The 26,878-nt window shown below is 48.9% G+C and overlaps 1 protein-coding gene across 5 annotated transcripts in view; it reads right to left on the reverse strand.

The window, feature by feature from the left end:
- Nucleotides 1-2,860: 2,860 nt before the first annotated feature.
- AMOT (angiomotin) overlaps nt 2,861-26,878 on the reverse strand; it is a 42,926-nt gene continuing 18,908 nt past the window's right edge. For all 5 annotated transcript variants that reach the window (XM_053273793.1, XM_053273790.1, XM_053273789.1 and 2 more), the window contains exons 6-13: nt 26,736-26,828; nt 22,888-23,033; nt 16,600-16,749; nt 15,913-16,103; nt 13,138-13,260; nt 11,333-11,565; nt 9,171-9,398; nt 2,861-7,399 (exon numbers count right to left, since the gene is read on the reverse strand). In XM_053273793.1, the coding sequence (XP_053129768.1) occupies nt 7,299-7,399; nt 9,171-9,398; nt 11,333-11,565; nt 13,138-13,260; nt 15,913-16,103; nt 16,600-16,749; nt 22,888-23,033; nt 26,736-26,828 (1,265 nt within the window). In that variant the 3' untranslated portion in view covers nt 2,861-7,298. The remainder of the gene's footprint in view (nt 7,400-9,170; nt 9,399-11,332; nt 11,566-13,137; nt 13,261-15,912; nt 16,104-16,599; nt 16,750-22,887; nt 23,034-26,735; nt 26,829-26,878) is intronic.

A 26,878-nucleotide genomic window follows, 5' to 3' on the forward strand; every position in this document is an offset into this window, starting at 1 on the left:
ATGTGAGTACCTGAGACAATAGCTTCTGGCTAAACGGTACATTTTGATTATAAATTGAAGACTGCAGTTAAAAGGTGAGCATCCCTACAAATGGGAAATTAAGACTAACAGTTCACCGATGATTCCCTACCCTTCCAGCCATAAGTGGGGCAGTTGAACCACGGTCCTGTTAATTTCAAGGCGAGACCGACACTCTCCATTAAATCTCTTCCCTTGAGAGCAGTGAGACTTCAGAGTGCTTAAAGTTGGCTGGATTTTTAAAGAGTGGTTGCTGCAGAACCAATGATGCAGTTCATGTCATGTGGTGTTTGGTCCATAGTAGAAACTCAAGTATGTAGTACACCGCTCTGGGCTCCTTGGAGGAAGAGCGGGATATAAATGTAAGATAATAATAATAATAGTTCTAAAGAAATTGCCAACTTGAAAAAGAAAAGAGCCCTTCACTTCTGGCTCTTATCATATGTTGTTACACTGCCCACAATGCTACACGCTTTACAGAGAAGGGGCAATTTAATTAAGACACTGTTTTTAATTGTGTTTTAATCGTTTTTAACTTTTAATGGTTGAAATGTTTTAATCTTTTTATTGGTTGTTATTCTCTTATAAAGCCGCCCAGAGAACTTGCGTTTGGGGCAGTATAAAAATATGTTAAATAAATAAATAAGTAATATAGTAATTTGCCTTCGGCCAGCAATTCTCAAGCTTGAATCCCGAGAAGCAGTCACAACTACAGCTCCCATCCTCCTCAGCCAGAGACCCACAAATGTAGGTTCGGTTCACTAAGCACAGTGATTCTCAAACTTGGGTCCTCAGGTGTTATTGGACTTCAACTCCCATAATCCTCAAGCAAAGGCCACTGAAGCTGGGGATTATGGGAGTTGAAGTCCAATAACACCTGAGGACCCAAGTTTGAGAATCCCTGACTAAGCAGCTGTGATTGGAGGTCGCTGCCAATTCCCTCTTCCTTCAGAGCCTTTTCTGGCACATAGGCAGAGGGCTTAGGAGAGAAGCCGGTCTTTTGCCATTTGCACTGGGAGATGGAGAGGTTGTGAAGCAGTGGGGCTGAGTCCTCTGGGGAGATTTGTGTGGTACTAAGTGTCCGCTCCGGAGGGCTGCGGGGACAAGTTTCCACTGCTGAGCTAGCAAGTGGATGTGGCAGTGACTGTCCTCCACCCACAGCCACCAAACCTTCAGCCAGCCCTGCTGAAGGATGCAAGGCAGACAGGTCCCTCTTTCCTTTAATCTTGTTTCTTGTAGCTCAGTGCTCCTGAAATCCTGTTTTGGCTGCAAAGGCAGTAGTTAAAAGGAGCTGTTTTTAGTCCTTCCCGTTCTGCCAACATTTCAGCACGACTGCATCTTCTTGCTGGCAAATGGAAAACAATGCATTTCCTGCCACCATGGGGCATTTGGACACCTACCAGACTGGAGCCACATATCAAGGGTGCCTCTTCAAGCTCACACTGCCAAGCCTAAAAAGAGGGGAGATTTAGGCTATGGCTGTTCTTCACGGAAGAGGAAGACTCTACGCAAGCCCTGCCATGGCTCTGTTGATCGAAACATTCGTTCCTGTGAAGAATGTGAGGAGTAGGCCCTGCCTTTGGAGACTTGGGTGTGCTACTTCCACCTTCGGCACAGGGACGAGCATGTGGCTCACCAAGTTGTCTTCTGCTCTTGGGCTGTGAAATGCAGAACAGATTTCAGAGGCCTCTCTGTGACTGGATTTCCTGTTGACTGCCGCTGCCCTCGCTTCTGGCTGGAGGAATGTCGCTTGGGCCAGAGGATGTTCAGCAGGAAGCAGATGTGACCTCCTCTGCGTGTGTTTATGGCTGGCGGTTGTGGAGGCCGCCCATTAGCTCTTTGGCAGCCTTGTGCAGTTGTGGACGCTGTCCGACATTTGCTTTAAATGCAAGCACCAGTTTAGGTTTGCTGAACATTTTAAAACTGTTCCATTAACATTCTGGAGAGGGTTGGAGTCCATGTATGTGTGTGAGAGAGAAAAGGTTCTTTTCAGATTCACGGTGAACTTGGATTCTCTCTTTAACAAAGGGAGGTTCTAGGGAGCTTGACTCAGCCATTCTTTGCCCTGGGAACCTGCGGTTCTAATCCCAGCTATGTGGAGGCAGGCTGGGACTGGTCAACAGGGGAAAGCATGAATCAAGAATTGGAGCCTTCAGCATGGCAGTTAACCATGCCACTTTGTCATTCATATATTTGTAGCTAACTGCAGCAGGAGACTGAAAATATGTATTTAGAAGGCACTGGGGTGGATATATTTTAGTTTATTTAAAGACTAAAGCTGCTGAATTAACATGAGAACAGCCCTGCTGGATCAGGCCCAAGGAAGCCCATCTAGTCCAGCATCCTGTTTCACACAGTGGCCCACCAGCTGCCTCTAAGGAGCCCACAAGCAAGAGGTATGTGCATGCCCTCTCTTCTCCTGCTGTGGCTCCCCTGCAACTGGTATTGAGAGGCATCGTGCCTCTGAGGCTGGAGGTGGCCTACAGCCACCAGACTGGTAGCCATTGCCCCTGGTGGCATAGTGGTAAAACTGCCACCCTGTAACCAGAAGGTTACAAGTTCAGTCCTGACCAGGGGCTCAAGGTTGACTCAGCCTTCCATCCTTCCGAGGTCGGTAAAATGAGTACCCAGAATGTTGGGGGCAATATGCTAAATCATTGTAAACCGCTTAGAGAGCTCTGGCTATAGAGCGGTATATAAATGTAAGTGCTATTGCTAAGTCCCTTTTAAAGCCATCCAAGCTGGTGGCCATCACCACATCCCATGGCAAGGAATTCCATAGATTCTTCCAATAGTTTGAGCCGGATAGCTTTTTAAAAAGAAAAAACCAAGTCCACACAAGTTTGGCTTTAATACATGTTTATATAGAAAAGACATTCTTGCTACAAATTTCTAAAAGCTGTTTAGTAGAAAGTTTGTCTTTCAAATTAGGCTTTTTATAGTTTTGACCACAATAAGGCAAGCAGGGCAATATTGGTCCCTTTCTTCTGCAGCTCTGCCTTACTGGTCACAATCTCTAGAAAAGAGTAACCCTGCAAGTGTGCAGAACACTCCTCTGCTCCCCGGTTATGAATAATACATGAAGAAATGGAACATAACATCAATGAGAAGGCCTTTCGCCTAGTGAGGAAAAACATGCAACAGACTTAATGGACATTCAACGTTTTGAGGGCCCAGCAGAATCTCAGGAGAGATCATAAAGCCAGACTTCCATTTCTGGTCCCTGCCAGATATGAGAAGCAAAGAGGGGTTTCTGGGCTACTTGAGAGCAACAGGGATCAAGTGTTTCAGGCCAGGCTGCACAAGTTGTGAGCCACCAAGCAGAATGGAGCTCCACGCAGGCAGCAAAAACAGGGTCTACTGAGCCCCTGATGGGCTTCTAGGCACCGTTTATGGGGTGTTGCATGTGTCTTGGTGCATCACAAGGGATGAAGCAGGCTGATGCAACTAGCATTCTCCAACTCTTTTACTGCGATGCTCCTGAAATCTAGGGAAAAGGTGATTTAAGCCACTCCCAAAGGCACACCCAGAGAGCTGTGATGTCAGACTGGCTCTGGGGAGGCTACAGCAGCATTTCCAGCATCTGCACCTTCCAAAGGGTGCTCAGCTAGTGCTGGGTTCTACAGTTGGAGATGAGCAGGATGAGGGCAGGATGGGGGCACATTCCACCACACACTGCCATGTTCCACCAGGGAGCAGGACAAGCTACCATCTAGACATCTCTATCTGCAAATCCATGGCTCAACTGGAAGCAGCCCAGCCAGGATACAGCCCAAAGAATTTAAAAAAAAAAATTGGGGAGGGGAGGAGATAGCTCCTTATCTGTAGTTTTCCCCACTCCTGACTCACTGAGGGATAAAATGCAAGCCCTGCTTGCTCCAGCAGAAGAAAGGAAAGCACATAATTGTCCAGCTCAGTACCTGGCAATCAGTTCAGTTTATTATGCTCATTCCTGGCATCAGAAGTGCTCACACCTGGCAGAGAGCCAAGTGAGCGAATACAGCCACAAAGGCTCAAGCCTATGTTTAAGACCCCCAAAGGAAGCAACCGTGAGATTCCTTTGATAGGATCTACTCTCCTCTGCAAAGTTAAGAGAGTGGCTACATTGGTCCTCAAGAATCAACACCAGAGGGGGAGGTACAGCTGCCTGGTTGGGTGGTAGGTGTTTGGGGTTGGGGTATAATTGCCATCATCGATCTGTGGCAATTAAAGGAAAACTTCTGCCTTTAACTGAACAGCCGGAGTGTCAACAGATGAAGGTTTTCCTGAGATGCAGGAACAGGAAAGTTGCTTGTTAAATCTTAAAGGCACAGGAGTTTTCGTGACTCCTAGCGGCAACCAAGGTGGGCTTTTGCCTTGACCACCAAGAACCTCTTGGGGTTCAACACACCTTCTAAGGAAGGGCAGAAAAAAGGGTGGGTTGTAGATGTTCTCAACCAAGCACCTAACTGGAAAATACAACGCTAACCTAGGACAAACGTCTTTAACGAAAGTAATGTATTGTCTTCATAAATACAGTACTCTTATACAAGTATCATGAGGTTTACATTCTAGACATCACACACTCACACATGTACGTTCCTATACAGGAGAATTAAAACAGAGTCACCAAGCAAAGACAATCAATATGTCTGAGCTCTGTAACACTCCCCTCTGCGGACAGGGCCCTCACCCCAAAATTTCACCATCTTCCCAGCAATCCATTACTTGAGCCATCCAATCTCATGGCGGTCTCCAGCAGAAACAAAATGCAGAGAAGATGCCCGGAGTGTTGAGGGGGAAGAGGGAAACCAGTTTAGCATCCATCGACCTGCACTGAGAAAAGAACTACGTAGCTTTCCTTATACAATCTACAGCATCGCTCCTATTACCCGAGTTTGTGTTAAACTCTTAGTCTAAAGTTTGGTTCAAGCACAAAATGGTCATCACAACTTTATATTGTCTTGTTTCCAGTATGAAGCAGTTTTACAGAAAGGAAAACAAAGAACACTGTGCAGTTGGACTTCCTTTGAGTAGGAAACCCTAATTCTGTACAAACAGGCCAAAGCTGCATGTGAACTGAAGGCAAACTGCCATCTGGATTTACTTAGGGGGTAATAAGTTTGCTTTCCTAACTGGTCCTAAGCAGCAGACACAGCTAGAGGAACTCCGGGCTCCCATCATCATATGTGGAAGGGGTGCCTTGTGAGAGGAGGAACAAGAGACCTTCACTTTCTTAAGCCTTCCACTTGCTAGGAGGCTGATCGGAGGCTCTTTCCAGCGGGGGTTGCTCAAGTGTTAGACGTGCAGATTCACGGCATCGAACGTGCACAAGACACACATCACCCCCACCCTTGGTCCCTGTTCATCCAGGAGGCAGGCTGGGATCCTGCAGGGGGCACCACTAGGAAAGTCACTGCTGCAGAAAAGACCCACACTTCCTTATGGGGGAGCTTTCTCTTGGATCATCCTCCCCACACATCATCCCGCTTTAGCACAAGGTGATTTTAGGAAAGAACTCTGTTTTAGGGAACTCCTCCTGTTCGTGGTTGGGGTAAAGATGCCTCCATGCTTCTAGTAACATGTGGCTATCGTTCGTTTTGTTCCTATCACAGGAGATTCTCCAGGAGCCTCAACGGCACTACAGGGTGTGCCTGCTTAGAGCTTGGTGCTGTATGATGCTCAGAGCTTCCTTGCTCAGCACCGAAAAACACCCACACGACACTGTGGCCTCTTAAAAGCTCAAAACCTGTGCCAGGGCAGGAGCATGGAGTGGGAGCTTGGCTCAAGCCACACGCCCCCACAGGACAGAACTTAATCCAGGAGCACAAAGATAAGTGCACACTTCACAGTTTGTTCCCGAGGCCCTTGAATGACAAAATCTAGCTACTTCCCTTGCTACAGAGAGAGAGTTTAGGCGGTTGTTGAAATAAGAAGTAGAAACAAAATGAATTGCTTCTAACACATTTAAATGCACTTCTTTGAAACTAATCCCACCGGTGTTTGCCCCCCACAGGGCGACAAGATCCAGGGCAGCTCCAGAGAAACAGGGGACGGGGGTGGGTTACATGTCGGGAGGTGGGAGAGACAGACCCTGGCAATATTCCTAAAGCACTCACCTACTCTCTCTAATTTGTGCAGAAGAAAAGGAGAGCTTCAGAAAAAAGCCAAGACCCAGAGCCCAGAGGGTTTATTGGTTTCTTAAGAACGCTGGCATCAGTGGAACGGTGACCTTGAGGGAGGCACTAAATTCCTACACCTTAATATACAGTTATTAAGAGGAAAGTTGCTATCTTTTGGAATGAGGTGCTTACAGTTTAACAAGGCGTTCCAGAAGAGAGGAAAGCATCATGCAGAGCAGCTTCTGCTAGTCACACACAGAGCTGAGCTGCAGCCACTCAAGAGTCCCAACGCATTTCCTGGGCTTCTACTAGGATCACTCAAGAGTAACTTCGGTCAAGCCAGCTGAATGACATGGTATAGATGGAACGAAGGGCCATAAAGGCTCACACAGCTTGTCTACTGAAACCTTGAATGGATTACACTGTTTGTTATCCCGTTATGAGAATGGGGTAAAGCCCTTTGACATATATGGAAATAGCAGAGTCCCCTTTCATCTCAAGGATATCCAAAGACAGAATGATACAAACAAGAAAAAATATATATTGATCTATCACTGTGGGAAATTGTTGATTTCCACATTGTGGAAAAATCAACATTTTTCCAGTCCTGGAATGTTTTGTGAACATAGACACACACAAGGAGAGCCAAGAATGTGAGAAGGTTCCTTTCTGTCTCTTGGAGGGTCATATGACAATTCTTCGGAATACCTGAAGGTTCAGGGCACTTAAAAACACCGCTAAAAAAAAAATATGACAGCACCATGATATTATATATGGCCACTGAAAATCCTGGGAGGTATCAGGCTTTTTAAAGGCATTGTGGACATCAACACCCAACAAGGATTTTTCCTTTCTTAAATACAAGTTTTTAAAAATACTGACATTTTAAAATTTTAGTGCATTTAAGACGTTGGTTTTCTCCAGATGCTACCAAATCCAGTATATTAAAAAAAGATGGGAGGTGAAAGAATCTTCTTAAAAAGAGCAAAAACTACTTTTATCATTTTGGAACAAATTATAAGTTAACTTGTCCATACCTTTGAGAAAGTATTTACAAGAACTGTTGGTTCCTTTATGAGTCAGTTACTACAATTGGCTAATTTTTCTTTGAAGTCCTGTGAAAAAGAAAAGAAAAGGGCGACACGATCCTTCCTCCACCAGCTCCACCCACGTGTGTGTTCAGATGAGATACTCCACCATTTCTGCATCGCCAAGCTCCTGCCCCAAATTTTGAGCTGGGTTTTTTCTTTCTAGTGTGCTGGAATGGAAAACTGACCCATCTGCAAGGTAAGAGGATACAAATGAAAACTTCCCACAAAACTGTCATAAGGACATAAGAGCAGCCCTGCTGGATCAGGCCCAAGAAGGCCCATCTAGTCCAGCATCCTGTTTCACACAGTGGCCCACCAGATGCTGCTGGAAGCCTACAGGCAAGAGGTGACGGCATGCCCTCCCTCCTGCTGTTATTCCCCTGCAACTGGGACTCAGAGGCATCCTGCCTCTGAGGCTGGAGGTGGCCTATAGCCCTCCGACCAGTAGCCGTTGGTAGACCTCTCCTCCATGGTTATCCAAGCCCCTCTTCAAGGCATCCCGGTTGTTGGCTGTCACCACATCTTTGTGACAAAGCGAGCAACAGAAACAAGCTTTCTGGCTCTTATAGAAAAAATTACATGCAATGAACAAGATGCTACTTCATGATGTGAAGGGCATGGCTGGAGGGTAGAGGTGTGGGGGGGGGCGGGCAGCCTTTGCACTGAGACTCATTGCATTTCCCTCTGGCTCACTGCCAGTGGCAGCCACAATAACCAGCATTAGGAGTAGATTTTGCCTTCACCAGATTCCTATGAGCCCCAGGTGGCGCAGTGGTAAAACTGCCGCCCTGTAACCAGAAGGTTACAAGTTCGATCCTGACCAGGGGCTCAAGGTTGACTCAGCCTTCCATCCTTCCGAGGTCGGTAAAATGAGTACCCAGAATGTTGGGGGCAATATGCTAAAATCATTGTAAACCGCTTAGAGAGCTCCGGCTATAAAGCGGTACATAAATGTAAGTGCTATTGCTATTGCTATTGCTAAGAGCAGTGCTTTACTTTCCCCATAGAAGAAAAAGCAGCCATTCATGTCGGTGGAAGAAGGGGGAATACTAAAGCTGAACATATCTGTGTTCATACAGGATGTGAGTCAGACCTATCCAATTCAGATGCACTACAGAAAATAAAGAGAGCACAGGCATTTGCCCAAGAGCAGCCTCTTTTCAGCACCTGCTCTGCCTTAGCGTAAAGTATTTCAGTGATGTCCTCCTTCCTGCAGAGGCTCCCGATTGCCAGCTGCAGTTAAGTCCTAGGATGCCGATGGACGGCGTGGCCCACATCAACTGCTTCTCATTAGAGCAGCCAAGCAAATGTTTACTCTGGAGAGTTTAGGAGTCAGGGTCCTTTTCTTGCTCCTTGGGTGCCCATGGACCAGCTAGATAAAGAGCTCACAGTTTCTGGGCTGGAGGAGAGGTCACGTGCCTGAATGTTCCCCCACAAAAGATCAAAACTGACCTTCTAGGAGAAGAAGTGAAAATGCTTCTTTCCAGCTGGTTCTATTCTCCCCACCCAGGCCTGCCCTAACCCCCAGTGCGCATTGATGTGTTTTTTCAAACATGCCTCACATTCATCCCTCTCACACAATTCCCGCCTCTCTGTTCTGAAGTTGCGCCATCCAGAAACAGCCGCACCACATGAGGAAATTCCTGTTTGCCTAGCCTGGGTCTCTGCCATGCTCATTTTCCTTCCTGCAAAAGCCCCCACCCATGGCAAACTCAAACCACGGCAGATGCCACCACTTCCTCAGAAGCAGGACAAGAGCTTGTGGCTGGACAGAGCAGCACTGAGCGCCTTTCCCCGGTGCTGCCATGCACAGCAACGAACGGGTCCACCCTCTCCTCCTCCCCACATTCTCAGCCGTCCTTCACATAGACATCCCCCCCGCCCACCAAGGGAGCAGTCTGCCTCTTGGTCTCAAGAAACTCCCCGAACAATCAGCTCCGCTGCAAGAAGGCCCAGTCACCTGTTTTGTCTGAACTGTAGGTCAGGTTCATTGAAGACAGTCTGCCCTGCCCGGGAGGTGTTGCCGAGGGCAGGGGAGCCTTGTTCTGCTCACTGCCCCGGTCCGTCTGGGTGCTGCAGTCCCGGCTGCCCGTCTTGGAGTGCGCAGACAGGAGTGGAGTGGAAGGGAGAACGGGCGAGGGGGTGGAAGGGATGGATTCTGAGCGGCATTCCGTTCCCAGCAGAACGCCTGTGGACACGCGGGGCGGAGGGTGGGAAGAGAGGGTGAGAATGCAAGGCGGTTACACATCCAACTCGGATTTGCCAGCTGGTCTGCCCCAAGGGGGATGCTGTCCCCCCACAGCTCTACAGCCATTTCCTATCAACCACCCTAAACAGTCCAGCATGTAGGTGTATACAATCAAGATTAGCCTAGGAAGCTGCTTCATACCAACTCACACTGCCAGGGATTGAACCTGGGGGCCGTCAGCATGCAAGTCCTAGGCTGGACGAGAGTCAGGACATCCTGAAATGAATGAGAGGGCATGCCCACGGTTCCTTCCAGATGGCCATGGAGTGCACTGAATTTCTGAAGGGCCATTTGGAAATTCCATGCATGCCGAAGGCCATTTGGAATAAACCGGCACAATCCCTGCCATTCATTCTAGACCATTCCCTAGAGCAGGCCTGCTCAACTTAGGCCTCTCCAGCTGTGTCTGAACTACAACTCCCATAATCCCCAGCCACAGTGGCCCATAGCCAGGGATTATGGGAATTGTAGGTCAACATCTGCAGGAGGGCCAAAGTTGAGCAGCCTGGCCTAGAGTCTGCTTAAGCTGATGCATGGTGTCAGCCTAGTGGACCAGGAACACAGGAAGCTGCCTTAGACTCAGACCTTTGGTACATCCAACAGCGAGTAGCAAGCATGAATTGTCTCCTTTGCTAAGCAGGGTCCACCCTGGTTTGCATTTGAATGGGAGACTAGAAGTGTGAGCACTGGAAGAGATTCCCCTCAGGGGATGGAGCCACTCTGGGAAGAGCATCTGAGCTTCCAAGTTCCCTCCCTGGCAGCATCTCCAAGATAGGACTGAGAGAGAATCCTGCCTGCAACCCTGGAGAAGCCGCTGCCAGGCTGTGTAGACCGTTCTGAGCTAGATGGACCAAGGGTCTGACTCTGTAGAAGGCAGCTCCCTATATTCTTCTGTCACAACTCCCATCATCCCCAGCCTTTGGCCATCGTGGCTGGGGATGATGGGAGCTGTAGTCAAACCCCGGGGGACCCAGGCCTCAGAACCCCGGGGTTAGATGACGGGAGCTGCTCTGCATCAGCTGGAGGAGACTGACAAGGCACCGTCCAGAACATGCTTTGAGGCTGCCTGTTCACCTAACACAGGGAATCCATCACGGGAATTGAAATCGACAAAGTCCTTCCTGTCCTCTGTTCCTGCTGCAGGAAGTCAAGCTAAAAGCTAGAGAGCAAGGTCCTCAGGCAAAGTCTGGGAAGCCCCTGACCAGCTTTAGCATGGCAGGAGATCTTTGCAATCAGACCTGGGCTGCTAAAACGTCTTTGGACGTCTTCGTGTGGAAGCAAAAAGAAAATCCTTGTTAGTGTTGCTGCTCCCCCTTTCAATGATGGAAGCATAAGGACATAAGAACAGCCCTGCTGGATCAGGCCCAAGGAAGCCCAACTAGTCCAGCATCCTGTTTCGCACAGTGGCCCACCAGATGCCGAACACAGGAAGCGGCCTTATACCGACTCCGAGCACTGGTCCATCCAGCTCAGGATTGTCTCCACTGACTGCCAGAGGCTCTCCTGGGTTCCAGGCAGGAGTCTCTCCCAGCCCTACCTGGAGATGCTGCTGCTGCTGCCAGGGATTGAATTTAGTCTCCCATCTAAATGCAAGCCAGAGTGGACCCTGCTTAGCAAAGGGCACAATGCATGCTCGCAACCACGAGTCCAGTTCTCACACATGAGAAGATACGAAGGTTCCTTGTAGGGAGTCAGACCACTGATGGGTCCCTCTGTCTCAGTTCTGTCTGCTCCAACAGGTGACCACAACTCCCTCGAAGTCTCAGGCAAAGGGCTTTCCTGCCTCAAACACTACCCAATGCTGGGATTTGAACCCAGGCCCAGAAGAGCACCACCTCACTCCCCGATTTGCAAGGATAGGAGTGCCCGATTACCTAAGCTGCCTTTCCAGCTCTTGTCCTCCCTCTTCTCTTCCAGAATGGGGGTGCTGCTCAGCGTGGAGGAGTGGGACAGCAAGCCAGACCCTGTGTTGGAGATGGACATCAAGGACTTTGCCGGCCGCATGGAAGAGAGCTGGTCCGTCTTGCTGGCCTCCTTCCGGGACCGCTGCTGGAGGACCTTGATCATGGCATCCTTCTCAATGATCTGAGCATGGAGAGTCTTGATCCTAGAGCGAGACAAAAGAAGAGCACTCGCTGTTGCAGCAAGGACTGCATTTTTCTGACTCCACTGCATTCATAGGAACAGCAGGAGAGACAGCATGCCCTCAACTCCTGCTGTAGGCTTCCAGCGGCATCTGGTGGGCCACTGTGTGAAATAGGGAACCCTGCCAGGCAATTTGCAGACCTGGTCCAAGTCATCTGAACTTGGTGTTGGAGGCTCACGAAGGTCCCAGGCTAAGGAGGAACAAATTGGAGAGAAAACAAGATCTGAAAGGATCTGAACTTTCCCAGCACGGACATGCAGCCATGGGGGAAAACTGCCTGCAGATTCTCTCCCAACACCCCTTCTACATGAATGTTAAAATCACAGAGCCAAGAGAGAGAGACACTAGCAACACTAAAGTCTGACTCGTAAGCAGAAGTTATGAGACCATCTCAGCCCCTACATTAGGCCAGATATATGGAGATGGAGGGTCCACAGTTTACCAATTGCACTGTTAATATTTTTTGGGTGGGTGGATGGGTGGGGGCAGGGAAGGGGAGACAAGATTACTGATGCCAACTGCTTTCCCCCCCAGCATGGCTCCTGTGCCTTTACACAGCCATTTAATGGAGGAGAGAGAGAGAGAGAACTCTGCAGGCAAAGCCTTCCTCACTACCATACCTCTGTGCTGGGGGGAAAAGGACAGAGCTGAATTGGCCCCTGGCATGGAATTGTTAAAGGCCCAGGAGTCCTGCCTTGGAACAAGCTAGCAACCGTATCCCCAAAGAACAGCAGCACAGCTTTGCACCTGCGGGCACATTATAAATGCAGAAGTAGTCGGTTTCCCAGAGCCAGAAGCTGCAGACTGGGACGAGGACAAGAGAAGGAGAAGGCTGGAGAAGCATGACCCTTGTGGACAGCTGCAGATCCCAGGAGCCACTTTCTATGGGCCAGCACAGAAGAGAGCCCGTGTGCACACTTGTGTCTCCCCTTTCAGGAAGGGTTTTTCTAGTTCAGAAAGGAGAGGAGATGCTGCCATGACAAGAGTATCCTCCTCCAGTGTCCCACTGCCCATGCAAGGGAGCAAGTGGCCGGGCGGGGGGGGAGGCAGTTTGCTGTGTGAGGATGAGCTCCCCAAAAGGGGGCAGCACAGAAGCAGCAGCACATCCCATCATCCCAAAGTATATTCCAAGTCAGGGGCGCACAACTCAAACGCCCCGGGGGGCCCGAAACCAACTAGGACTTGGTGTGTGGGGGCCAAGGTCAATTTTAAGCACGTTGTTGTTCATATTAATTATTTAAATTATTAATAAAAGTGAAGGGGCAGAAGTTTGGAGTCAGGGAGAAGGGCAAGGGGGCACCTGGGCCCAAGTGGTCAACTTCACTGCTCTTCGCCAGTGGGACAGGCCCAGAGCTCTCCACGGCTACTTGCGGGAGATGAGCAAATGAGTCCCCACAGGTCGGATCTGGCCCTCGGGCCTTACGTTGGGCAGGCCTATCAACTGATCCCAGCCAAAGGACAGCTCTTGGGACCACATGCAGAGTTTGTTTTGCTTGGCGAGAAGCAGCAGAGAAAGACCGAAGCGCTGCTCACCTGCCCTCCATGTCGTGGCACCTCCTGTTTGCCATCACGATCTCCTCCTCTTCCTTCTGGATGCGCGCTTCCACGGAGATGTCGTAGCTAGCGTTGGGCGAGTGGCTGACGACCGTGGTGTCCCTGGGAACAAGCCGTGGAGAGCGGGTTAGGTGAACCAGTTGCTCACACACACACACCCTTCCATGCATTCCTTGCAAGAGGAATTCCCAGATGTTGTTGACTACAACTCCCATCATCCCCAGCTAAAGGCAATTGCAACGGGGCATGATGGGAGTAGTAGTCAACAGCATCCAGGAATCCTATTACAGGGAACGCTGTTCACATGCTCCCCTCACAGAACCCTCAGGGGCAGAAAACGACCACTTGCCCACATACAGGTGTGGAGATAGGAGAGGAGAGCTGGTCTTGTGGAAGCAAGCATGACTTGTCCTCATAGCTAAGCAGGGTCTGCCCTGGTTGCATATGAATGGGAGACCTGATGTGTGAGCACTGTCAGATATTCCCTTCAGGGGATGGAGCTGCTCTGGGAAGAGCATCTAGGTTCCAACTTCCCTCCTTGGTGGCATCTCCAAGATCCGGGCTGAGAGAGACTCCTGCCTGCAACCTTTGAGAAGCTGCTGCCAGTCTGTGAAGACAATACTGAGCTAGATAGACCAAGGATCTGCCTCAGTATATGGCAGTTTCCTATGTTCCTATGAGGTCAACCACACCCAAGAATCACAACCAGCAAGATCAGTGGGTGCAGCTAGACTGTGGCACTTCAGGCTACAAGAAGAGGAGGGAGGTCAGCCACTGGCATGCTCCCCATATACAAGGAATGCCCTGTGCACAGAAATCTCACCTATCAGAGAAACAGGTTCCAGCCTTGCCTTTCCCCTCATCGCTCAATTTCTAAATGCAGGGGATTCAAGCCCCATGACCACAGTCAGCCGAAATCAAAGGTTGCCTCAAATGGGGGTGAGGGGGAAGGACAAGAAGAAAGAGGTATAACAGAAGTCCTTTTTGTTCGCTCCTCCACATTAGAGGTGTGACAAGATCAGGCAGAGGGTCACACCCCATAAAGGGTCTGCAACTGCAGGATGCATAAGGAATGCAGAGGCTCATAAGGGACCATTCTGGCAAAGAGGAAACGATGGAGCAAGCTGTGCACACACACACACACACACACACACACACACACACACACACACACACACACAGAGTTTCCTTCCTTGGTCATTAAAAGGTGGTCCGTTGTTCCAATTTAGTAAGAACCTGAAGCCAGAACTCCGGGGTGGGGCGGGGGGGGGGGAGAGTCCTTAGGAACATAGGAAGCTGCCTTCTACTGAGACTCTGGGCCCATTTTCGCTCAGTACAGTATTGTCTTGGCAACCTCTTAATGTGGTGATTCTCTTTATTTAGCAGGGGGAGAGCAACTGGCCCTCTCCACCGCCAGCACAGGACCTCCAGTGACTGTGGCTGGCGTCTATCTTATGTTTCTTTTTAGATTGTGAGCCTTTTGGGGACAGGGATCCATAATAATAATAATATAATAATAATAAATAAAAATACATCAGGCCTCCTCAACTTAGGCCCTCCAGCTGGTTTTGGACTACAGCTCCCATAATCCCCAGCTGCAGTGGCCAATAGCCGGGGATTATGGGAATGATAGGCCAACATCTGCAAGAGGGCTGAAGTTGAGCAGCCCTGGTCTACACTGACTGGCAGCAGCAATCCAGGGTTTCAAGCAGGAGCCTTTCCCAGCCCTGCCTGGAGATGCTGCCAGGAATCGGGACCTTCTGCAGGCAAGCAGAAGCTCTACAGCCCCATCCCCTAAGGGGAATATCTTACAGCAGACAGTGCTCACGTGCAGTCGCCCATCCAAATGCAAACCAAGGCAAACTCTGCTTAGCAAAGGGGGCCAACCAAGACTGGCTGTCCACTCCCTCACTGCAACACAGCAGAGGTGGGTGTGGGGAGCAGAGTTAACCAGCAACCAAAAGCCCCTCAACTCAAACTCATGGCTGCAAGAAAAAAAGTCTTTGAAGTCTTGCAGCAACAACAACAACAAATATTTATATACCACTTTTCAACAAGAGTTTCCAAAGCGGTGATAAGTAATTAATTAAATGGATCCCTGACCCCAAGGGGCTCAGTCTAAAAAGAAACATAAGCTAGACACCCGCAACAGTCACTGGAGGGAGGTACTGTGCTGGGGGTGGATGTGTTACTCTCCCCCTGGTAAATAAAGTGAATCATGCTAAAAAGGTGCCTCTTTGCTCTTTTAGCAGGGAATTATTGCAACAATACAGAGCATAGAAGCTACAGTAAAGGTAAAGTGTGCCATCGAGCCGGTGTCGACTCCTGCGAACACAGAGCCCTGTGGTTGTCTTTAGGTAGAATACAGGAGGGGTTGACCATTGCCTCTTCCCGCACAGTCTGAGATGATGCCTTTCAGCATCTGCCCATATCGCTGCTGCCCGATAGAGGTGTTTCCCATAGTCTGCGAATCATACCAGCAGGGATTCGAACCAGCAACCTCTGGCTTGCTAGTCAAGTCATTTCCCTGCTGCGCCATTAGGTGGCTAGAAACTACAGTAGACTCCACTTAAACATAAACTGAAGGGGGAGCAGCATACAGACTCCCATAGCAAAAGATCCTTTTGCAAAGAGAGCCAAGCAGCTATCCACACTGCAAATTATACAGATTTAGAATCAGGGGCTTTGGGGGTAAGGAACCTTGATCCCGCTCCTCCCCACAGCGGCTCTCCGCGTTCCCAATTCCGCCGTTACCTCTGTGCAGCAACAGTAGCGGCCGCATCCAACGCAAACTGCCTCATCACACTTTCTTCCAGGTACTTCTGCTCCCACTTCGTCATGTCCGCTTCCAGAGCGAGAATCCTCTCCTCCTTTTCCCGCAGAAGCTCCATAAGGGCCGTGGCGTTGTACTCCGAGACGTTGGCAGGCTGAGACGTTCCCTGACGCTGAGGAGGAGAGAAATAAGCCAAATTGGCCGCCTGGAACAGGACTTGGACAGGGGCCGTACCAAGAGGAATGAGTGCTAGCACATCCTGAGTTCGTGACTTTCTCAAGTTGGCTGTCCAAAGCACACACACACACACAGTTAGCTGTAGGGCCCAACGGTGGCCCAACAGGCAGCCAGAGAGGCCCCAGAGGAGACTTCCGTGCACCTCATTGGGGGCTGGGCAGGCGCAGCCCATTCTGGCCAGGTAACAGGCCAGCCAGACAGCCAAAGGGCTTAACCGCAAGTCTAGCGATCGTGTCCTCTGAACATGCGGCACCAAAGGCATAAGAACAGCCCGCACAGCAGCAGGAGGAAATGCTCCCAAACGAAATCCCAATGTCAGTTCTGGATTTCGTCTGTTTTCAGCGAGCGACGGAAGCTGCTGTTTGAATGGTCCGTTTGTTTGCCTTCCGAAGCCCAGGTCTGGCTTAACCGAAGCGCAAGGTTCTCTCTACCTGCTGCATGCGAAGTGACTCCAGCTCCCTCTCCAGCCGCGTCCGGAGCCGGTGCTCCAGCTGCTCACGCTTCTCGCAGGCTGCCTGCAGCTGAACCAAGGCCTGCTGCATTTTCTCCACTTTCTCGACATACACCTGCTTCTTCTTCAGCTAATGCAAAAGGCAGAAAACGGACGGCAGAGTTATTCTGGCATCAAGAAACATTTGTGGGGAAGGAATACAGCACCAGGTGGCTCCAGCATTCTGCCTCCTGTAGTGGCCCAATCCAGATCCTCTGGCTACCCCACAAGCAGGACACGATGGTGTCAACTACCCACTTGCCCTTCAAATGCATTAATCCAGGGGCTCTCTAATGTGGCTCCCCAGATGTTGTTGGACTACAACTCCCATCATCCTTCAGCCACTGTAGCTAGGGATGATGCGAGCTGTAGTCCATCATCATCCAGGGGCCCATACTTGAGAACCCCTAGATTAATCGGAGGTATACTGCCTCAGACTCTGGAGTTTCCATAGCTAGTAGGTATCCACTGAGTTCGTCCAATTAAAGCCACATATCTTGTAGTAATGAATTCTATAGGCTAGTTCTATATTTTGTGAAGAAGTCTCTTCTTTATTTCATCCCAAACTTACTGCAATTGAACTTCGTTGGGGTGCCCCCTTCCCCTGCAACCGTCACTTGTGGGTCCTGGCTGCATTTTATATCGCACAGACCACACCAGGCGAGAGATTCAATGCTGTGTAGCAGAGAGCATTTCTCTTGGACCAAAAGTTCAAATAGTCACTCGGCCATGGTGCAAACTGGCTGAACTTGGACAAGTGCTGTTCTCTCAGCCTAACATACCTCACAGGATTGTTGTGCAGATAAAAATGGAGTAAGCCCCAGAGGATAAGCATCCAGAGGACCTTGGAGGACAGACAGAATGCAAGAAACAGCAGAGAATATCAACATCGGCTCAACCAACTTCCAGCAACAGCGTAATGTTGCATTTGCATAGTTACGTTATTCAAGTTTTGTAACCTCTCTTGGAATAAACTCAAGAGAACTGCCAGCAGGAAATGGGGACCAGGAACTTTTTAAGACTCTGAGAGACAGAATGTTCATTGGAGAATTCGCCCCTGTCCGCCCACCCCCACTGACTTCGAGCTGGCTGACATACTGTGTAATATAATGGCATGTGATGTTCATGGCCGCTCTGATGCACAACTCCATTTGCAGAATTTTTGCACTTGTGCAACAGCATTCTTGTGCAACCTCACACACATTACGTTCTGCCATATGTGTAACACCGCGCAGTACGTCAGCCATCACATCCTGTGTCAACCCAATAACCCAAAACACAGAAACAAGATACAACCCCTGGACCAAAAGTTAACTCACTAGTTTTATTGCCTTGAATGAAAAGGATCAATCTGGTCATTTCCAATACTGAGCCGTACTCTGGATGGGCCTTCGTCCATGTGCGGGACGCAGGGGGCAGTTGTCCCTGACCCAACCCCCGCTCCGCCAGGTCCTGGATGGGACTTCTCAGCGTAAAGCCTGATTTCCACAGCTTAGTGTGACTTTACTTGACACATGTATCCTGAACATTTAAACACCACAGCCAAGTGCAGGAGGATTTTATTAACGTTCCATCCAAAATATGAGCACGTTTTCTCCTAAGAATGGAATTGAGAACAGCGCCCCTTAAATGCTGCCAACAGGCTGCAGCGAACTGGGGAAGAGAAGCAGGCCTGCCAAAGATCACTCTTGGTTAGCCACCAGAGGTTTGATTATCCCCCAACCCTTAAGCCTTAATTCTTTAAAAGCCCCACAGAGAGGAAGATCTGGACAGGCAGCTGGTCTTCATCAGGAGCAACCAACACTGTCCAGGGAGGTGCCAGCAGAGGATGCTATGCTCTTTCCTTCCCCCTGTTCTGCCCGATCCATCCGCAAGAGACACATGCTCCACTCCAGAATTGGAGGCACTGCTGAGTGCAAGATCACCATCTTCCACTTCCTCTGTGAAAGGAAGGAGGGAGGGAGGGAGAACTGGCCTTGTGGTAGCAAGCTCGGATTGTCCCTGGATTGCATTTGAATGGGGGACTACATGTGAGCACTGTAAGATATTCCCCTCAAGCAATGGGGCCGCTTTGGGAAGAGCACCTGCCTGCTTGAGTTTTCAAGCTCCCTCCCTAGAAGCATCACCAGATAGGGCTGAGAGAGACTCCTGCTTGCAATGCTATATGGCTGATATTACGGCAAAATTTTACAGCCATATTACACACATTTGCTGGTATCTGCCACCACCCAATGTGTGCAGGAACTGGATGAGCACACTTTGACGGTTAAAACTTAATCAAGTCCAGATGTGTCTTGAAAACCCTGTTTCCACAGAGCAACGCACGGAAACCCAAGCTGGAAAGTGAGCATTGAAGGGAAAGACAATGGGAGGTACACAGAATATTAGGGTGGTCATCACCTGCTTAAAGAAACCATACTTGCCACGCAAAGCTTTCATAAATGCTTGTATTAAGAACCATTTTAAAAAAGATCTGCTGCCCAGTTAATCAGAGGCCACTTTGATCCAAGAGTTTTAAGCTGACTAATCCAGGGGTTCTTAAGACTGGATCCACAGATGGGGCTGCAGCCCAGTGGAAAAGCATCTGCTTTGCGTGCAGAAGGTCCCAGGTTCCAACCCTGGCAGCATCTCCAGGTAGGGCTGGGAAAGACTCCTGAACCTGAACCCCTAGAGCAGGGATTCTCAACGTTGGGTCTGCAGATGTTTTTGGACTTCAACTCCCATAATCCCCAACCAAAGGCCACTGGGGCTGGGGTTTATGGGAGTTGAAGTCCAATAGCATCTGAGGACCCAACGTTGAGAATCCCTGCCCTAGAGAACCACTGCCAGTCTGTGTAGACAGTTCTGAGCACGAGGAACCATGGCAAAGAGGCAGCTTCCTCTGGCCCTATAATGGCCTGGTCTCTCCAATCGACGAAACATTGCAGCCCAGGTCAGGATAACTTTGCTGCAATGGAATGCCTGCAAACCCTCAGTGCAAAGGAGTTTGCCACCCACAAGGCGCCACTGTGACTTTGCAACCGCTCACGCCAAACCCATTTTGGTGACGCTTCCCTCTTACGAGCGGGCACCTCTCTCCGCTTGTTTGTTTTCAAATAAGTTCGAACCCTCAAAAACCATCTCTGGAAAATTCCTCACAGACCAAAATGGGGAGTTAGAGAAAGCAGTCTAACACACACACACACACACACACACACACACACACACACACACACAACCCAGCAATTTCTGTCTCATTGCAGCTGCATATTCCCTTAAAAAGGAACACACCCGCCCAGCACATCAGTCCAGGACATCTCCTCCAGAAAGTGATCTCAGCACATATGTTGGCTGGTTGGTTGGTTGAGGGAGTGGGGGAGGGGGAGATTTCTGTAAAGGGGCAAACTCTGTGCACAATGTATACGGGATCTGGATTAGCAACACAGGACTGGAATCAGGAGAGATACAAGCACGTTGTGGAGTTGCTTGCTGTGGCCACTACTTTGCCTGACACCCATGCAATGCCATCAGTACTGCGGTGGGCAAAACTGTAACTCAGGGAAGAGCTTCTGCTCTGCATGCAGACGGCCCCAGGTTCAGTCCCTGGCAGCATCTCCAGGTAGGGCTGAGAGTCTGAAGTCCCAGAAAGCCCTTGCTAGTCAATGGAAATAATCCTGAGCTAGTCGGGCCAACTCAGAAGAAGGCAGCTAGGTCCTATATGGCCATAGCGAGTTCTAAATCCCCTTTCAGGTAGGGATGTGCCCAAACCAGCTTGGTTGCCCACATTTGAACCCGTTCGGCAGGGCAGGGACCGGTTCCTTTATGAACCAGGCAAGCAGGTCCTTACAGATTCCTGCAGGGAGTGCGGAATGTACTCCCTGCAGAAATCCGTGATTTGAATCCATTATTGGCCTCCAGGAGAGCCCTCAAAACCTCTCTGTTTGGCCTGGCCTTCCAGGGTTTTTAAACGGTTGTAAATGTTTTCAATCTGTTGTAACCTGGTTTTCCAGGGTTTTAAAAATGGTTTTGAATGTTTTAACCAATTAATTGTTTCATGGTGTTTTTTAATCTTGGTTTTTAATTGTTAATTGATTTTAATGGTTTTGTTTTAATGTAAACCACCCTGAGCCATTTTTGGAAGGGCAGTATAGAAACTGAATAAATGAGTGAATAAATAAATAAAATTATCTGCTCTGCCGCCCTCCAATCACTTTTCCGGGCGCAGTGCTCACCACGCACAGGTGCAGCACTGCTCCCATCAGCCCGTGCGCAGCATCGACATGCACACGGGTGCCTTGCATGTGGTTTGGGCACACCCCTGCTTTCAGGCCCCTCCTCCTTGCATTCAGGAGCAGAGTCACTAGCTTGCTCTTCCGGCTATGCCCCCAACTTCCACGTGTTCAGCTGACTGCATGGGGAAAGTTGCCAAGATGCGGACAGCTGTATGCAGAGCAATCAGAAACCCTGCGCGATCAGGGCTCTCAGAGCACAGCTCAGCAGGCACCAAGACTCTCCTCTAGAAGTCACAACGAATTAGGCACATATCGTGGAGTGTGACCAGCAGTGTTGGGGAAGGCCAGCGGGGTTCTGCTCTCCACCCCCAACCCAGCCACATCTCAACCCAAAGATGTGAAGTGAGGCCTCGGCGTCACCATTTTCACCCTCAATTTGGCAGTGTGGGCACCAGAAACTGGAACCAAGGAAGCCACAAGCCCAGCTCCCACTCCACACACAGACCTCAGTAGCTGCATGTTGAAGAGGACCCCGTGGCCCAATCACAGAGCCCAATCTCGACCCAACCTTCCTTCCCTTCCATTTTTTAAAGACTCTGGAAAAGATTTACGCAAGCAAGAGGAGTGCCAAGAGAGAAAGCAAAACCTACCCGACAGGCTGCAAGGGAAGGCACACAGGCCTCCCTCCAGCTGTGGTCAGTGCCAAGAAGCTTTGCTAAACCCATCCCCTTCTGCAGAGGCCAGACTTGGGAATCCTTTCCTCTTGCGGGCTTAGGCACCTAGACCAAGTGCACAGAGGATTTGACCAAACCATCCACAACTGCTCAACAGATGACCACCCTGCAAATGACAGCCCTGAGTCTTAAACTCTCCTTTGTCCAACTCTCAGACTCTTTTTCACATGCTCTCAATTTGGGAAATTATAGTGAACGAGCAGGGCAGGCTTTCTAGGGATGCAGTTTCTCAATGCTCAGCAACTCTTTAAAGAAGACTGGCTAGAAAGAGTTGGACGGGCATTCCTTTCTTCCACCCTTATTTCCAGGGTGCAGGGCTGGGGGGCCAGCACTCCTCCTCTGCCGCTGCCACTGGACACGGGGGGGGGCAGGTATTCAGCGCTCAGCCCTAAGGAGTCCAATCGCCTCCCAGTGATGGGAGCAGCGACCGAACTTCCCAGTGCCACATGAGCTGGATACTAAATGAGAGGCACAAATGCACTTGAATGCCTAATCAGGACACAGACACACACTTTCATTTAGTTAGTATCCAACTTCAGAGAGAGGTGACTAGCACCGCATGAGCTGGATACTAAATAAGGATTATCACCTCTCATTTAGTATCCAGCTCCCACAGTGCTGGCAAGTTCAGACACCTCTCCCCTCACTGGAACGAGGAAAGAGGCGAACTTCCCAGTGCCCCGTAAGTAGGATACTAAATGAGAGGGACACGTGCGCCCTGATGCCTAATCAGGGCGCATGCGTGCCTCTTGTTTAGTATCCAGTTTGCTCAGGCCTGGGGACTTTGGTCGCCAGTCTATCACTAGAACAAGGGAAGTGACTGAACTCCTTAGTGCTGCACATGTTGGATACTGAGTGGGGAGAGAGGGGGCGGTGAGCAGCAGCTGACAGGGAACACGCAGGTGTCTGGGTCTGGCCACGGGGCCCGGATGAGCCCAGGACTGAGGGCGATTGCCCTGGTCACCCCGCCCAAAGGATGGGCCTGCTTCTTTCCTTTGGGCGAATCTCCTTTGCTATGTAGATTCTGAAGGTTTCCTGGCGTTCACTGGAGAGAAGCTGTTGCGGTTATCAACAGGAGAAGGAAGGGCATTACTTTCCCCCTTCTGCACAGAATCCAACGAGGTTTGGCTAAAAATATGGCAGTTGTTTTCTAAATCAAAATCACAACCTGTGATGTGGCCATCCAATTGAACAACAGAGTCAGCTAGATGCGAATATGACAAAGATTTGTATATGGCTTTTCAACAAAACTTGGATGGCTCCTGCGGCCCAAGTAGGCCTTACCTCTTCCTCCAGTTTCACCACCTTGGCTTGGGCACTGTTCAGGGCCTGGTCACGGATTTCTATGTGCCTCCGCTGTTCCTCATTGGTGGAGCGAGCCCCTGCTAGTTCGGCCTCCAGCTTCTCCTTCTCCCTCTGAGTTTCTTTGTCTGCCCAAATAAAGAGGGAAGTGGGGAAAGTCTTAAAGATTATGTTGAAAATGGGCAGAAAGGCAAGGAGAAAGAGCAAGCTCCTGGGTCAATTCGGACATCATGCCAAACTGGGGTTTCTGCTAGCTATGGCCAAGAACCTCCAAAACATACCACAGGCAAACCATGGCCCAGACCTGCTTGTCTGCTTTCGCCTTCCATCTGCCCAGCACTCAGTTTAATAAAGCAATACTTTCATACCCGCCTCCCTGGTGCAGCAGCCTCTTCAGCAGAGCAAGTGACCCTACTGCAAACGGTGAATTCATACACAACAAAAAACTATGACTGGTGGATTCACACAACAACAACAACCTGATCAGCCAACCACAGTCTGTAAACCAGCTTCTGATAGTCAAGTTTGATAGACTGACAGTCTAGTTTGGCAACCCTCTCAGACTACGGTTTGCAAGCTGGGATAGGTTCAAATTCAGCTTTACAAACCATGATTTGGTGTTATGTCTGGATGCAAGTAACCACTGTCTGAGAAAATCCATTCCAAAATTCCAAAGCGAGTTAAGAGGATGCAGAAATAAGGATGGTTCAGGAGACAGGCCGACTCCATGGATCAGTATAACCCCAATCAACAGTGAGTCATGAGCTCACTTCAAGACGGGAAGAATATAAAACCTGTCTGGTTTTAGAATATAAAACCTCTCTTCATTCCAGACTTTCTGTTCAACAGGATGAAGGAGAACTTGCAGCACACAACACCTTCACTATTAAAAACACATCTTTGCTTATATTTAGAAACTTCTATCCTGCTTCTCTACCACACAATCCTCAAAGCAGCTTACAAAACACTAGCACAACAAACCATCAATATAGCCTCCCCCCCCCCGCCCACACACACACACACAGACACACCAACAAAGAGCAACAGCAGCACCGAAAATATCTTTTTAGTGGAGGCAAATGATCAGATTTCAAAACAGGACTTAAAAACCACATGCATCTTTCTCCATTTTTGGAAGCTATTCATTCCTCAGTTTGTTCCATTCTATTTGGACTGGGTTGTTCCCCCCACCTCATGCTTTTTATTTTTAAATTTTTGCAGAAATGTACAAAAGAAAAACAAATTGCAAAAAGCAACAAATGAAACTCAGCTCAGGAACAATATAAACATTGCATTTTTTGGATCATTACTTCACTTAATTCATTTAGAAAATGTGCAAATACAATTATAAAATAAAAATAGTTTTCAACTTTTCAGGTCTTGTATATGCAGGTTTTGGGGCATCAATGAAATTTTAAAAGGGTAACCAACGTTCTAAAAAGAAACACTTCTAGACTGGGATGAGCAGAAGCTTTTAGCTGGGAAGAGAGCTTATCCTGCACCAGTAACGCGCAAATTTTATCAAACCAACATTTAATCACAACTATCCAACAGACATCTGTACACTCATACAACATAATGTCTGAACGTGGCTAGCACCAAACTGAAATATGTGTATGTACACACAGACACATACTCACATCCACATCTCATTGCCACAGATGGTGAAACCGGAAACAGGGGCACTTCTGCCAATTTTTGAGGAGAGCAAAACGGTCTTAATGGCTCTGCTGGATTTTAACATTCTATTGTTCAGATTTATGGCTCCTGAGACTTTTGTCCTGCTTTTATGCTGACCTTTTACAATTCTATTCCCTATTTTAATTGTATACCACCCTACAAGTTTATGTAAGACTGCCTATAAATGCACTGAATAAATATTTAGTCATGACTATTATTTACATCCTACCTTTCTACACTAGAACAGTAATTAAAAGAAATTAACCAAACAAGAACTTGCACATAAAGACAGAACTCTCTGGGATCTCTGCAGTCATCTGTCCAAACTGGATAGATGTTGCAGACAGAAGTGGACTCAATTGCAGGCAACCCCTCTAGATGTCAAGGGACCCAGCTCTGACAACACAGGGGAAACTGCATTCCAAGCACTAACATCCCATGACCGATGACACATAAGGCAACGGTTGGGCAGAAGAACTAGATCCTTGTGGCCAAGGTACAAAGGCTAAGTAATGCTGCATTGGCACACAGAAAGAGAGCAAGCCAGTTTGAGAATTAATACCGCAACACCACCCCAATTCCCAGGAGATTGCGCACAGAGTCCTAGGATGCATGTGCAGCTCTAGGCTTTCACTGACATGATTCAGTTTCAGCATTTCCACATCCTACTAGTGATAAGATATCACTATTACGAATATTTATATACTGCTCTTCAACCAAAGTTCTCAAAGTGGTTCACAAAGGAAAAACATAAATATGCCCACAAGCTGGTATGACTAATGCATAGTACAGTTGAGTCTTGCAGTACACAAGTGTGGAGGGGGAAATGGAAAAACTGAAAACAGCAAATATTTATATACTGCTTTTCAACAGAAGTTTACAAAGCAGTTTACATAGAGAAATAACAAATAAATAAGATGGATCCCTGTCCCCAAAGAGCTCCTCAAAGTCTAAAAAGAAACAAAAGGCAGATACCAGCAAGAGCCACTGTTGGTTGAGACTAGAAGTGTGAGCACTGGAAGAGATTCCCATTAAGGGATGAAGCCGCTCCGGGAAGAGCAGAAGGTTCCAAGCTCCCTCCCTGGCAGCATCCCCAAGACAGGGCTGGGAGAGATTCCTGCCTGAAACCTTGGAGAAGCCACTGCCAGTCTGGGTAAACCATACTGAGCTAGATGGACCAAGAGTCTCACTCAGCATAAGCCAGCTTCTTAGGTTTCTAATTATGCTTTGGGAATAAATCAAGGGGGACGTTGAGACAATGGTGTGATCACCGCTGAGGAAGGCTGAAGAAGTTGTGTCTGTCTGCACCAGCACAGGAGATCACAAACAACAATTCATGCAATACAGTTCCAGACTGAGGGAAGAGCTTACAGGAGTGTGTGTAATTTTTTTCTTTTTCTTACTTTTTCCACATCTTGCATAGACTTTCCCCCAAAGGCATAATGCAGCATTAACATCTATACAGTGTGTTGCTGGGGGCCAAACACCCTCCCGGTGCAGAAGGCTTGCAGGAATACTCCCTATGTGCTTCGTGGCAGGGTTACGGTACAGAGAGAGGAAGCAAGGGGCGGACAGAAGTACTCCGATCGCTGGCAAATCCTCCCCATTTTAACAAGTGCACTGCAGGTTTAATGCAACAGTAATGCATTAAGTGCTGTCTGCTGGGTGAGGCTCCTAGCCCAGAAAAGGCTGACTCACTGCCCTAATCCCACGACATTCCTGCCCAAGGGAAAGGAGGCCTTTGCGTACCTGTAATTTTGGTTTCTATCGTCATCCATCTGTTCCTCCAGACCGAGGTTGTAACCTCAGACTATTTCTGTGCACGCCAGCAAAACAAAAGCACAGTCAAGTTCTTCCTTAGGATTTTGCAAAGGGCCAGTGTCTCCCAGCACCTTCGCGAAGAGAGGCAGAGAAAAGGCTGGGAGGATACAGAGATGCCACGAAATGAGAGAGAGAGAGTCCAGTTCGTATAAGCAGAGCTCCACCCCATCCAGCAATCTCTGCTTGGCCTAGTTTTTGGTCATCCAAACAGCTGACACACAAAATCCAGGTTCTGTTGCCAAGTTCCTGCACTTCAGAAACACAGAAGGGGTGTTCAGGCGCCCCCTTCTCAATCTCTAAAGGAACACACAAGAAGAAGCAGGACTCACTTTGTGCAAAGAGCTGCGAGATGGTTTTCCTGTTATCCTCGGAGCCCTCAAATTCTCTCTCTGCAAGCTGCTTATTGGCTGTATCCATACGTTCTGCAGAGAAGCAGCAGTTAAAAAAAAAAATTACTGAGACATAGGTTTAT

This window comes from Hemicordylus capensis, chromosome 11 (assembly GCF_027244095.1).
Source record: "Hemicordylus capensis ecotype Gifberg chromosome 11, rHemCap1.1.pri, whole genome shotgun sequence".
In the NCBI taxonomy this organism is placed as follows: Eukaryota; Metazoa; Chordata; class Lepidosauria; order Squamata; family Cordylidae; genus Hemicordylus; species Hemicordylus capensis.